The following is a 13,986-nucleotide window of genomic DNA, read 5'->3' on the forward strand; positions in this document are numbered from 1 at the left end:
AAGGTACAAATGTCATAAGGATTAAGTGGTTATTTGCAGTCTTTCCCCGAGTATTAAATAGAAACTATAGGGCATTCCTTTAAAGTTCTATACTTACTCATCTCTGCAAACAGCTGTCTTCTTTCTGCCATGGTATTTCCTCTTTTCCCACTATCTTCAATCATTCTAGGAGACAAAATGGTTACAGTGTATTACCCTCATGCTAATGAGGCAAACAGCTACTTCTATGTAAACATACTTGCTATAGTTGTGCCACAGAGACAAACTATTCAAAACTGTGTATTTACAAAGTGTAGCTTTACTTTCACTAATTTAAATCACCATACATATTTTTCCATACACAACGTTGCTATAATTGTTAGAGGGAGTATAAAGTTTTTATTTTCTAACATAAAAATAACTACAATAGCAGGTGACCTTGTGCCAAACTGAATATAACCATCCACCATCTGTTAGGTGGCTCATTTCACATATAGTTTCTCTTTCAATCTGGGGAATACCTACGAAGAACATAGAGCAGATATTACAGATTCCATTCAACAGATGATGAGATTGAGAATCTCGTGAGACTAACTAAAGGGAATGATGAAAACATTTGGACTCCAAGACCGGTTTGCTTTCACACCATATTCTGCTGCAGGTTGTCTCAGTGCACCCCAAACCCTAGTTTGGATGCAGGTTATTTTCTAAATATTGATCTCTAAATTGAGTGTTTGGAACCTGAAACAGTTTTTCTATGCATGATCATTTCAGGCAAGGTGGTTAGGTTCACATCTCTCTACTTAACCATATTACTGTCTGTAGTAATCACTTAAGAAGTACTATGAAAATGCCAACAGATAAAACAGAATAAAAAAATTTTTCAAAAAAAAATTTGACATGAGGAGAAAGAAGATAATGAGAAAGTTAATGGAAATGCTGTTTAGCCCAATAGAGGACTTTGGGCTAAATACTAAAGGCTTTGGAGGTTGATGGAGTTGATTTTTTTAATAAAGCTAATTAAACTTTGGAAAAACCCAAGTTTCCTCTCTCATTCATGCATATACATAAACATATATACCACTGTGTTCTGATTCTCAGGCATGGTAAACAGAAGGCTGATCTTTTTTGCGGGTCTTCCAATGGACTCTGCTCTTTCTCAAATATGGTTCTCTCTCTATGCTATTTTTGGGTCCAGATTCCCCTCTCCCTATATCTGGCTAACTTGCAATAACCCTTCAGCTGTTAGCTTAGGTGGATCTTCCTCTGAAATCCTCCCTAACTCTATGATCGGCTGGGTTCACTCTCTTTCCTCTGGGTCTCCAGAGCTCACTATCCCTTTCTCTCAACGCTGACAATTCACTTAGAAAATCTTTACTGAGTGCCTTCTATACTCCAGGAACCAAATCAAGTTCTAGGTATACAACAAAGATCAAGTCACAGTTCTTACCCCTAAGGTGCTGACATTCTTGTCATGGAGATACAAAATCATAGAAGCAAAGAAATCACAAAGATAGAAGTTGAAAGATAAGTGAGTGTGAGACACACGGACTACCTAGGAGTAAATTTAACAGAACTAGGTTGTAGAAGACAGCTCAAAAGATAATGGAGTTGTGTACAAAATAATTCACAGAAGGGCAAAAGAAAATATTGGTTGTGAAAGCCAATGCGATGCCAATTATTCCAGTCAAAGAGCCCCACCGGTGGTTTCTATGAGTGAAGAATTATATGCCTACTGCCAGGAAGGGAAAGAAGGGCATGGAATAGCCTTGGTTTACAGAGTTTAGGGAAGAGTGTCCTGTTTATGATGGCTGGTGATGTACATAAGGGTCTGGCCTAAACAATAACTGGAAAGAGTAGGGTTATTAATGAACTGTCTTCGGTTTGGTAACAATTCAGTGCTGAACACAGTTAAGTACTTTCTTTTTATGATTTTAAGTACGCAGGTATGGTTGGTATATAGAGATCTGGAGAAAAACACACCCTTCCTGATTCACAGAACCCCATCCCCTTTACTCCAGAGGAAGTGAGTTGATAATAATCTGACATTCACAAAATAGTCTGGATACAGCTTCCAATTATTATTTCAAGAGCTTAGAAGTTGTGTTGAAGCAATAGAGATAGGGGATAGCACCAGTGATATGTTCTTGCATCTGTCTGTATGTTGGAATGAGATGAAAAGAACTGTTAAAAATAAATGACAATGGATGGCCAGCTAGAAAGCTCTGACTGAAAATGTCAGGGAAGGAAAGACTGGCCTCCAAACCCAGGCTTACTCTCTGTACCCCTCAACTGGTACCGTTTGTGACATCTCTTTTCTAGTTAACTTTTTGTGTGTCTCTCTGGAAGATTTGTGAGGATGATGACTTCAAACGTTTTAAATTCTTCACAGTGCCAGTAAAATCCAATCAGTAAATGATATGACTAGTTAGTATTTATTGAAAAAAAAAGGAATGAAAAAAATAGAGGAAAGAAGAGGGACAATGAAGAGGAAAGCATAGTAAGAGCTAAGTTTGTTCCCCAGGAAAAGGACTTTTAATGATATTTCCCAAAACTGACTCACAGAAGAGCTCATTTTAGATTACACCCATTTCAGAAATTAGTTATTTGAAATGAGGGAGTCTAATTTATATCTATTATCATCTAGGACCATACATTTTAAAGCAAAATCTTGTCTTGCAAGACAGAAGTTAAAATAGATGCAAACTGCATTGATGTCACCATTTGGTCTATTCATCATCATTTTGTGATTAATTAACTCATAAAAGAACCATAATGAGTTATATAACAGGAACTAATTCTCACTTCTGAGTAAAATGTGTACCTTATAAGGACAAGAAGGAAAAACCCAGTAGTGTGAAATAATAGAACACGTGGAACATAATTATAAATATAAAAGGAAAAGAACACATTTCTCATTTTACCACTAAGGTTTCCTGGGAAGCTGCACTATTAGATAAAATTGAGAAAATATATTTATTACCCATTGGTCACAGCCATACTAGGAAAAAGGGAAGGCATGCTAGTTTATTGCTTACATGGATTCAACAGAGGGACCGATGGACAGAGTCAGTCCATGAATTGAACAGCCAAGGAACACCACCGTGGGCTCCTTAGTTTCCAGTTTAACTCTGATCAGTGGGACTTGAGACACATAATGCTTGACTGTCTTCTTAGCAAGACTGAAGAGCAAAACTTTCAGTAGAGGAAGGTGGGAGGTTTTTGCAGAGAGCAATTTTGCTTCTGAAATTGTCACGAAGCTCTGCTCTTCATGAATTTCAGTATTACAACAGCTGCCCAAAGTCATCTGGAGGAGATGCAGGGGGAAAGAACCCATCTGTGACAGTAGTAATGTCACAAGGTGTGTGGCTCACCAACAGGCCTAATTTGGTGTTTCTGTTACTCCTTCATGTAGACAAGATGCTGGCAACCTTAGAATTTACCAGATTGCATAAATGTCAAAATAGCAAAAGGAACTAACAGGTGATGAATAAGTGATGAGCCCCATTAAGTCATTTCCTTTACTAGGGTTCAGTCCCATGAATTATACAGGGTGTGCTTTGTTTTCACTTATAAGAATCTATCCATTTCATTTATTTAAGAAATATTTATAAGGTAGCTATAACTTGTCCCATACTCTGCTAGTTGCTCAAGATTCAAGGATGAATATGACATGATCTTGCTTTTAAGAAGTTCACAGTTAGGAGGAGAAACAAATTATTCCAGATGATAAATGTATTTGGTATAATATGTACAATAATATAAATATGTATTTCTAAATATAGTAGTTTACTACTGGGAGATCTGAAGGAGGCATCAAAGGGTGACTCTGGAACAGAGTTTTAAAGGATAAACAAGGATTTTCTAGATAGAAATGAGTGCAGAGTTAGAGGTAATCATGGAAAAAACATGGAGCTTTAACAAGAATATATGGGAATAGGGAATAGTTCAGTATTGCTGAGTCCAAGTGTGAATAGTGATGCCAGAACAGGCATCAGATCTAGAAGGTCTAGACTGTGTAAGGTTTTCCAGACCGGATGCCACCCATGGTTAAGTAGGAAACTGATGTGTACAGATTTAGGTTTTGGCAAGACAACTTCAGCATACTGAGTGAAGGAAAGATCAGGTAGGAAGGAGGGTAGGGATGGGAGCACATGATTAAGGGAAGAGTCCAGTTGGCTGGAAACCTCTGTAATTCAGGAACAAGAATATATGTGTTATGGTAAAGATTGATTTGACATTCAGGGCATATGCAGTGGGACTTGGTGACTTGCGGTCCCCGTGAAAGAACGGTGGCGGAGGCAAATCAGCCTTTGCTCTCCCATACCACTTCACACACTGGAGAAAGCACTCTGTTGCAGTAATGGCTTCACAGAAAGTGCGTTCATCAAGTCACTTTCTTCCAACACCATCGTCAAAAGGGGGCCACAAAACTGGACGGGGAGGGCTCGTGTTCTCTGCCACTATTTATGGGGGACGGATGAAATAACAGAGTAGAACAGTGAGGGAACTAGCAAGAAATAGAGAATAAATCAAAATACAGGGCACAGCGTGTTAGAAGAAATGTGAATTGTATTTTGGCATAGTGAGAATAAGTTCACATTGAAATATCACATTCTTGAGTTACTTCCTTCATGACAGTTCTTTAATCCAGCATCACCCCTCCTAAACACACATTTCTACGCCACTTGACATAAGAAGTTTTAAACGTAAGATCTTAAACTGATGGTGTCTCACATTTGTATAACTTTCTGAAGATTATAAAATGCTTCTACCCTATAACCTTGTGAAGAATTTGGGGAGATATTATTATTATTGCCCAGGGATACCTGAAAAACTTGACACCCAAGCAGGTAAAAAATGTTCCCCCGAAACTCATTTTCTAGCAGAGGAAGACATTTAATCCTTTTTTTTTTTTTTTTGGCTTTTTATTTATTTATTTTTAAAATTCCAGGCTGCTATGAATTCTAATCGCCAGTAGCCTTACTCCAGCAGCTACTGTTCAATACAAATTAAGATTTCCTGAAACTAGTAAGTGAAAAGAAGTTGATAGAACTGGATGATTGACAGGCCAAAAGGAAATGGAGAGGATGGGTCCACAGGTCTCTCAAAATGCAGGAGAGATTTCTTTGTGTGCTACTCCCTAACGGAATTCTCCTCCTCTAAACCAGTGTTATACTGGAACTAATCACGGAGATGAAAATGATTGCCCGCGTCCAGATTATTGTAAACCCAGCCACGTAGAAACACACCAATGCACACACTGGTTCACACTCTCAATGTTTTAAATCCACACAAGCCGACAATGTTTTTAGAAAGTCTGGCTCTGCTTTGCCTCTGCTCCACTTAGGCAAACACTTAAAATGTGCAGACTGGGCGCTTAGTATGACAAGCCTGTTTCCAGGCTTTATTTCCCTCAGCTCTGCTCCAGGGGGATGACACGAGGGTGCTGGGTTCACCAATCACCAGGCCCTATGATCCCGCAAGTTAATAACTGCAGTCAAGGCCATTTCAAGCTCCTTTCCTCCTTTAATTGATTTATTGGTTGGCATATAAATGCCTGTTTCCATTTCTGCTAATGAAAGAAGCCTCTGATAGGACTTTCTCAGATTTACATTCTCGTCCTCATCTTTGGCAATATAATAAAAAAGTATTCAGAGCTCTTTCCCAAGGCAAAGTATAATTGCACTTGCTTTTTACTTCCCAGTCCTTTATCAAGATGAGCCCCTGTAAGTAGGAAAATGCCGTGACTAAAATAAATGGCTAAAATGGGTTTTGGATTTCTTTTACTTTGAATGTCATCTTCTGCTCTTGGAACTTGGGTCCTATGATGGTGGGGGTGGGGAGAGGTATGAGGTCACTATTTTAGTATAATGACCGGCTGGATGCATTATTTGGGATTTGATCTCCCCTGCAAAAGAACCCACCGTAGGAGTAGTACTCGGCAGTGACTGCCCATCACTCTAGCCTGGAGGCTTTGTGAAAATGCAGGTATCTGGATCTACTGAACCTGGGGTTGGAATGGAGCACTTGTGTTTTGTTTTGTTTTAAAGATTTTATTTATTTGAAAGAGAGAGAGAATGAGAGAGCACAAGCAGGGGGAGTGGCAGAGAGGGAGAATCAGTTTCCCTGCGGGGCAGGGAGCCCAGCATGGGGCTTGATCCCAGGATTGGGATCAAGACCTGAGCTGAAGGCAGACGCTTAACCAGCTGAGCCACCCAGGTGCCCCAGCACTGGTGTTTTTCAGAGCACCACAGGTGCTCCTGACTCGCTCCGGAGTTAGAAATAGAACAGTAGTTGACTTTGACCTCGGAACCTACTGGCGGAACTTTAGGGTGGAATTCTTATGTTGCTTTCTCTTATTCGTAAGACCCACTTTAAAAATGTACCTTGAGCCCAGGAAGAAGACAATTAATTCTTTGGGGGATGTAAATATACAGAAACATTTACATACAATGATATGGGCACCTAAGGAGGCAAAATTTAAGAAATAAAAAGTGCCATTAAAAAATTGAGAAAACCGGGGCACCTGGGTGGCTTAGTGGGTTAAGCCTCTGCCTTTGGCTCAGGTCATGATCTCAGGGTCCTGGGATGGAGCCCTGCATCGGGCTCTCTGCTCAGCGGGGAGCTTGCTTCCCCGCCCCCTTCCGCCGCCTGTCTCTACTTGTGATCTCTCTCTCTCTCTCTGTCAAATAAAGAAATAAAATCTTAAAAAAAAAAAAAGAAAGTTGAGAAAACCATTATTATTCCAGGAAGAATGACTCTGAGCAGTACTGTCAAGTCAGGAAGGAACCTGCTGTTCTGGGGTAAGAGTGTACCTGCTGTTTAAGGACATTTGCTTTTGTTTGGTTTTGTTTGCTTTCTTTAGGCTTGGTAAGAGGCTGGGACTTTGGCTCATTAGCACCTGCCATCACCCCCTTATTAGCCGTAATGGCTTAAAGATTGCAGGAGCATGGATGGGAGCAACTTGGTGTGGGTAAAAAGGAAACTTTTGGAAGGAAGATGATGAAAAGATTTTTCAAGATTTTTCAAAACATCACCTTTTATTCAATATCATGTGCCTTTGGGACAATGGTATTGTGTGTGTGTGTGCACGTGTGTGTGTGTTTGTATATCTATATTTCCCAAGAGGAATAATGTTAAGAGTATAGGCCACTCGGTCATGGTGGAACTATGGCTGTCCCCAACACCAGAGAGAGAGAGGTTTCTTTCCTCTCCTACTGGGATTGCTTAATTCTTAGCTTCTGGGGGATGGGTGCTAGGAAATGACTGCTTTCTGATCATTTGGGACTTTCTCAGTTCAGTGTAAGATGTCACGGCTCATAAACAGAGGTCTGTTTCTTTTTCCTACACGTCTAATACTTGAAAACAAATGAAGTGAAAAGTTCTCTCCCTCCATAAGTAGAAAACTGATTATTTTTCATTAATCTTGCAATGGGACAACCCCCACTTTGTAACTACATTTTTGAGCCCCACTTAGAATAGTGAGATTATACTGTATATATACATAGATGTTTATAAGAGTGAAACATTTTGAAAAATGTTAAAGATTGTAATTCCAAATTCTGTTCAAGTGACTGAGTTAAATTTATCTTCTCAATAATGAGGCTTCAAAATGACAGGATACATTAGCTCATTAAGCAGTGCAATGTTGTCCAGGCCATCATTTAAATTATAGATCCTTCTAATGATTTGATAAAAGGTAAGGACCCTCACCCCACTAAAATGTTTATTTACATACATGGATATACAAATAAAGGAAGTATAATTGCTTACGTGGGCTGGTTTAGGAGAAGAAGGCTGGGAATTGGTGGGGATCAAAGGTAGGTTTGTTTTATAGGGAGAACCAACTGTTGGTGAAAGGGAGCAGCCAAACACAATGGGGGTATCTGCAAAGAATCTGCGAGAAAGTACAAGAAGGCTTGTGGGGGCCTTTTGAGGCCAGGCAAACAGGAAGGATGTTGAGGAGAAGGCTGTGATGGGCTCCTCATATGGTAGAAACCAGTGTGCCTCTGTCTGCACACTTAATATTCATGTGTTGGGCAGAAACTCACATCTGATTAATCCCAAGTACTTTAGGACATTATGGTGTGACTCCTGCTGTTTGAAAGGATTCTAATGCATCTTTGTTTTGAAAGATCATAAGACGAGTAGTAGAAAGAGAAAGGTACCTCCCTTGTCTGATTCCAGTGCATTAAAGGGAAAAAATGGGGGCAGTTACTGATGCATGGTCCAGTTGTTATCTAGACTTCTGGAAGTGTGACTTCTAGGAGAAGAACTGGGAAAAACAAAGTGAGATTAAGTGTAGGACATGACATTGAGCAATCAAGATACAGACCAGGGAGGCTTGTATGCTTTAAAATGTTTTTTTAAAATTTTTTTTTTTAGGGTTAAGGTATGTTATGTGTGGGGACATTGAAAAGGCAGAGTCAGGTAAGAAAATTGTTTTCTGCAGTAGGACGAGAAAATCAGACTCTTTCTGGGTAGAAATAATAATAATAGGATTAAAAGAATAACCACCACAACACTATTTAAAACAATTACCATGTTACAAAAAAATCTTGTCCTGTACCAAGCATTATGCAGGAGTTTTCTCATTGTGTTCTTAGAAGAACACTGTATGTTGATATTGGTGTTCCCATTTTACCAATGTGGACACTGAACTTCTGAGAAATTAAGTAATCACCTAAGTGACCAGTTTAGAGTTTCAAACAAGACATATCTGACTATGGAGCCCACCGGGCTTTTTTTTTTTTTTTTTTTTAAGATTTTATTTATTTTATTTGACAGAGAGAGAGATCACAAGTAGGCAGAGAGGCAGGCAGAGAGAGAGAGAGGGAAGCAGGCTCCCTGCTGAGCAGAGAGCCCGATGCGGGGCTCGATCCCAGGACACTGAGATCATGACCTGAGCTGAAGGCAGCGGCCTAATCCACTGAGCCACCCAGGTGCCCCCCCACCGGGCTTTTTAAGACCAAAATGGCATTGTGTGAAGTAAGACTCAAGGGAACGTCTCGTTTTCCTCTGAGGATGGTGGTGGTGGGACAGTCCCCCCCCCCCACACACAATGAATGAGGCTGAAACATCCTTGAAGATGTGCGTGAGTGGATGCCAAGGGGAGCTGGGTGGGATGGTGGTAAGGGGTTGAGCGCTGGCATGATTTCATTAAGGAAAGAAACCTACAGGTCATTAAGCTCATAGGTCCTCTGCACTCCCTACTTCAAGTTTTCCCACCTCTACTCTTTCCATTTTATTCTCTCTTCCTGTCTCCAGACTCTTCTTCTTGCTCTTTCTTTTCCTTTCCTTAACTCTTCTCCTTTCTTCACTTTCTGCCTTTCTACGTGTATAAGGGACTATGACTCAAACCAACAGAATAGACAGTTCTTAAGCTTGAGAAAGAAAGATCAAGCAAGGATAGCAGGAAAAGAAAACAGAAGGTTATATGGTGAGTAAGTTCTGTGGATCTAATGTACAGCATGATGATTGTAGTTAATAATAATGAATTTTAGACTTGAACTTTGCTAAGGGAGTACATCTTTAGCTTTCTCATAAAAACAAAAGAAGGTAACTACTTGAGGTGAGGAGTGTGTTAAGTAACTTGCTTGCGGGAATCATTTCAAAATGTACAGATATATCAAATCATGTTGTACATTGTACCTATATTATAGTTTTATTTGTCAATCATGCCTCAATAAGGCCGGGAAAATTAAGTTTATGCCTTTAAAATGCAAATTTCCCTGGGAGAATCAGAAAGCTCACTTTGGTATAATTAATTTGGTATAAATTCTTCTTCTTCTTTTTTTTTTTAGAGAGAGGCAAGAGAACATGGGGAGGGGTAAAGGGTGAGGGAGAGAGAGAGACTCTTAAGCAGGTTCCATGCCCAGTGTGGACCCTGAAGTGGGGCTTAATGTGGGGCTCAATCTCATGACCCTGAGACCATGACCTTTGCCAAAAACAAGGGCCAGACACTTAACAGACTGAGCCACCCAGGCACCCCAATTGTCCTTTGAGATAAAGATGACAAGAGGGCAAATGGGGAAAGGGGGCTAAGATAGGCAGGAAGACGTCAATAGGACCACCACTATCTTTTTACAGATTCAGAACCAATACAAAGCATGAAAAGAACACAGGGTTCCAAACACAGTTCATGAAGGATATGAAAAGATGAAAGAGAGTGTCTACTAAACTATTTTTAAGCCCCCTTCCTCCTTACTAATTCTTCTGTATGTCTCTCAAAATATATTTGTGCCAGAACAAATATTTTCAAAGGGCAAATCTCAAGAATCCTAGATGGTAAAAGAAGTTATTTTGTTCTCACTTCCAGTGAGGAATAAGGGAATCTACATTTAACAACTTTTCACTCTAGCGTGATCTGTCGGTAAAAAGTGGAATGAAGGCTAATCCATAGTTAAATAGTAAATTACTTAATATCATGGTATTTTTTTCCTTTCTCTACTCAAATTCTCTCAGAAGAAAATATCTCAGGCTGATACGATATAAAACAACCCAGAAAATGGCATTGACATTGTAGGGACTCTGATGATTCCTATCCAGTAGAGTCACAGCCAAGTCTATGGGGTTAATATATGCACACGCCAAAATTAAATAGGCCACATGGAAAAGAAGCAGGCAGAGTGTATGAGCTGCCAGAAGTTATGGCTGCAAGATCCCCAGCAGTAAACAATGGCATTCTGCACACTATGGTCCTTTCCCTGAGACGAGGGCTGACTGGCCTGACAGGGGTAGAGAATGGAAAGAGAAGAAACAGAGGCAGCCCTTATTTCTTGCCTCTGGATCTGTTTCTATGAATTAGAAGCCTCTTCGTTATGTCCTTCCTTTGAAGAGAATTTGTCTGAAACTAAGGAATGACTGGAAGAAATCTCTGTTTCTTGAGAGAACCATGGCTCTAAGGTGGTGGCTGCCAAGAATTTTAGTGGGGAAGAATAGCGGGTGGGAAGGCGCCTTCTTTCTCAGCCTTGAATCTCACAGGCCCTCTGGATCATTCTGTGGAGGCAGAAGCATGAATGCCTGGGTTATGTAACAGGAAGGGACTTTGAGATTCATTTGCAGAGAATAATAACAATTATTAGTTAACATGCATTCAGTGTTTACCTTGTGTGGGTAGGCTCTGAATTTCTTAACCTAGTTCTAAGATAGGTCATATGACACTACCCTGTTTTATACAGAAGAAAACCAAGTCCGAAAAGGTAGACAGAATAATGACCTCCCAAGGAGGTTCAGGTCCTAGTCTCCAGCATTTGTGAATATGTCACCTTATTTAGCAAAAGGGACTTTGCAGATGTGATTAAATTAAGGATTTTGTGATGAGGAGATTATCCTGGATTATGTGGGTGGGTCCAATGTAATTATGAGTCCTTATAAAGGAAAGAGACACACGGAAGATGGGGGTAAGGCCCACAAACCGAGGGACACAGGTGGCCTCCTGGAAGCTGGGAAAGGCGAGGAAATGAATTCTCCTCTACTACTTCCAGAAGGAAAGCAACCCTGCCAACACCCTGATTTTAGCACAGCCAGACCCTTTTTGGACTTCTGGACCTCCAGAACTGTAAGGTAATATATTTGTATTGTTTTAAGCCACAAATTCGTGATAATTCATTACAGCAGCAAGAGGACCCTAATCCAGCTTGAAAGGTTAGGAAACTTCCATGTGATCACATTGCTGGTAGCCACAGAACCAGGACTGGATTCACAAATCTCTCCAGAGAGTCTATTTGCTACACAACCATCCCGTGTCTCCTTAGACTCTGCTGGCTTGCAAAGACCATTCATTCATTTACTGAGACCTACTATAATGTTTACAGTCCTATTTAATCCTTAGATCTGGAGTTGTTATTGTTCCTATTTTACAGATGAGAAAAGTGAGGCTAAGAGATTTTTAAAAGCTAAAATTTATACCCAGGTCAGTCTCTCTGACTGTCATTCCAATTTTTTTTAAAGATTTTATTTATTTATTTGACAGAGAGATCACAAGTAGGCCGAGAGGCAGCCAGAGGGGGAGGGAGAAGCAGGCTCCCTGCTGAGCAGAGAGCCCAATGCAGGGCTCAATCCTAGGACCCTGAGATCATCACCTGAGCTGAAGGCATAGGCTTAACCCACTGAGCCACCCACGTGCCCCACCTTCTGAGTTTTTAGCTTCCTATCCTTCTGCCATATATTTCTGACCAACATTTATTTAGCATATGCTAAACACATCACAAAATCTAAACTCAAATTTGAGTGCTTTGTCCCTCAGTAAGTCTTGAACAAATCTAGATCTATAGGAGTCACTATATCAACCATGCTCTAGGAATCTTCTACTCTGGATGGTTAGTGGTGGAATCTCTGGACACAGTTGCTATTGACACATGCTCTTTCAATCTCAGCGACTTAATGATTAGAATTAATTAGGCTACACTCTGATGCCATGTATATCAACACATTTAATTAGCTCTGGTTGCTTAATTCATATGGTCAAATTTAATAGAGGTAAGTCTAGTAAAGAATATTCTCAGATTATTAAGATATGAGATCACATATCTGACTATCACAATAGAAGAATCATTAGAACCCCAATCTACCACATATCAAGAATCATCTGGATGGGAGATTATCCTGCTTCTAATAGATACAATATTCTGCAACATAGGAGGTGCTAGCTAACCAAAGGGTCTAGAAATGAGGTGCCTGCTACTGGGAACTTTATGATCCCCCCAAAGCCTATACTACAACGAATTGCATTTACCCAATTAAAAGATCACATCTTTTTTATTATGTTATGTTATTTTTACCATAATATAAAGCACAAAGTGATATACAATACAATTATGTAGAAAACGGACCTGCCTAGAGGACCAGAAAACAAAGCTAACTGAATCATAATCCCCCACCTTAACTGGTGATGGAACAAATAAAACACACACATGCACAAACACCCCGTTTCCCTGATTCCATGGCACCCCTACTCCCCAGTACCACATACATGCCCCTAGAAACAGTCACAGAGAGGCAAAGTAAGAACTGTAGCCCTCAAACAAAACATCTGTAGCCAAATAACATCAATGCCACTGTGGGTATGCTTCTGAGATTGTAAAAATCCAATCTTGTGATGCATAATTATATGTCTGTTCTGTAAATCTGTGAATACGGAAAGCAAGTGTTCCAGATTCATGCTCCAGTGTCTGCATTTATGAAAACAAGTGTCCCTGGACCCCGTGAGAACATACCAAAGAGTCATAAGCGGCAGGCGCAGCATCCAAGCCCGAACAAGCCGTTCCTTTTTAAATAAAGGATTTGCGGAGGGGTACTCGAGCCGTTTCCTGCCGGTCTGGCCACACAGACTAGGGCCCACCATTTCACTGTCATTTAATGCCCCAGAGTAGTGAGCCATTTAATAGCACGTTGGTGACTTCAAAGACGTAATGAGTCTAAACTACTACCTGAAATGATTAGGTACTGCGGGAAATCACTACCGAAAAACTGTTCTTTAAAAGCTCCAAAAAACTGTCGAAAGGGATTCTGGGACATCGGTAGTTGCTCCATGTGACTAACAGCATCCTTTGAGCTCACGTAGTGTAGAAATCCGTCTCAGAGGCTCCCTTCCAGCTGGGAGCTGTTATCTTTTTGGGCTTGAAATATAAATCAGTTCCATCTCTTACACAGTTACATTAAGTCAAGGCATTTCAAATAAAAGATAAAGCCTGCATAACATTTCAGGGGCAAAAACAAAACAAACAAACAAAAAAACAACCAAAAAACAAACCCTCCAAACAACCCAAAAAACAAAAAACTTTGTAAATAAAGGAGTCAGACCAAGAAGCTCCTCATCGTTATTTCCCCATTTGTAATATGTCAGTAAAATACAGTTTCCCAACTCTGTGGGGTCACTTGGTGAGAACAATGACACTCAGAAATCAAGCGATAGGTTAAGGCTGCACAGTCAAGTAGCAAAATCAAAAATTGAAGTTCTTGGGTCCTGGTTAGAGATGCTTTTCAGTCCACAATATTGGATAA

At 40.2% G+C, this 13,986-nt stretch overlaps 1 protein-coding gene across 25 annotated transcripts in view; it reads right to left on the reverse strand.

Annotated features, from left to right (window-relative positions):
* The window catches only part of DTNA (dystrobrevin alpha), a 355,640-nt gene that overhangs the window by 124,381 nt on the left and 217,273 nt on the right, over positions 1-13,986 (reverse strand). For all 25 annotated transcript variants that reach the window (XM_044243173.1, XM_044243174.1, XM_044243176.1 and 22 more), the window contains one exon: positions 98-165. In XM_044243173.1, coding sequence (XP_044099108.1) covers positions 98-164 — 67 coding nt within the window. In that variant the 5' untranslated portion in view covers position 165. The remainder of the gene's footprint in view (positions 1-97; positions 166-13,986) is intronic.

The sequence above is a fragment of the Neovison vison genome, chromosome 3 (genome assembly GCF_020171115.1).
Source record: "Neovison vison isolate M4711 chromosome 3, ASM_NN_V1, whole genome shotgun sequence".
Lineage (NCBI taxonomy): Eukaryota > Metazoa > Chordata > Mammalia > Carnivora > Mustelidae > Neogale > Neogale vison.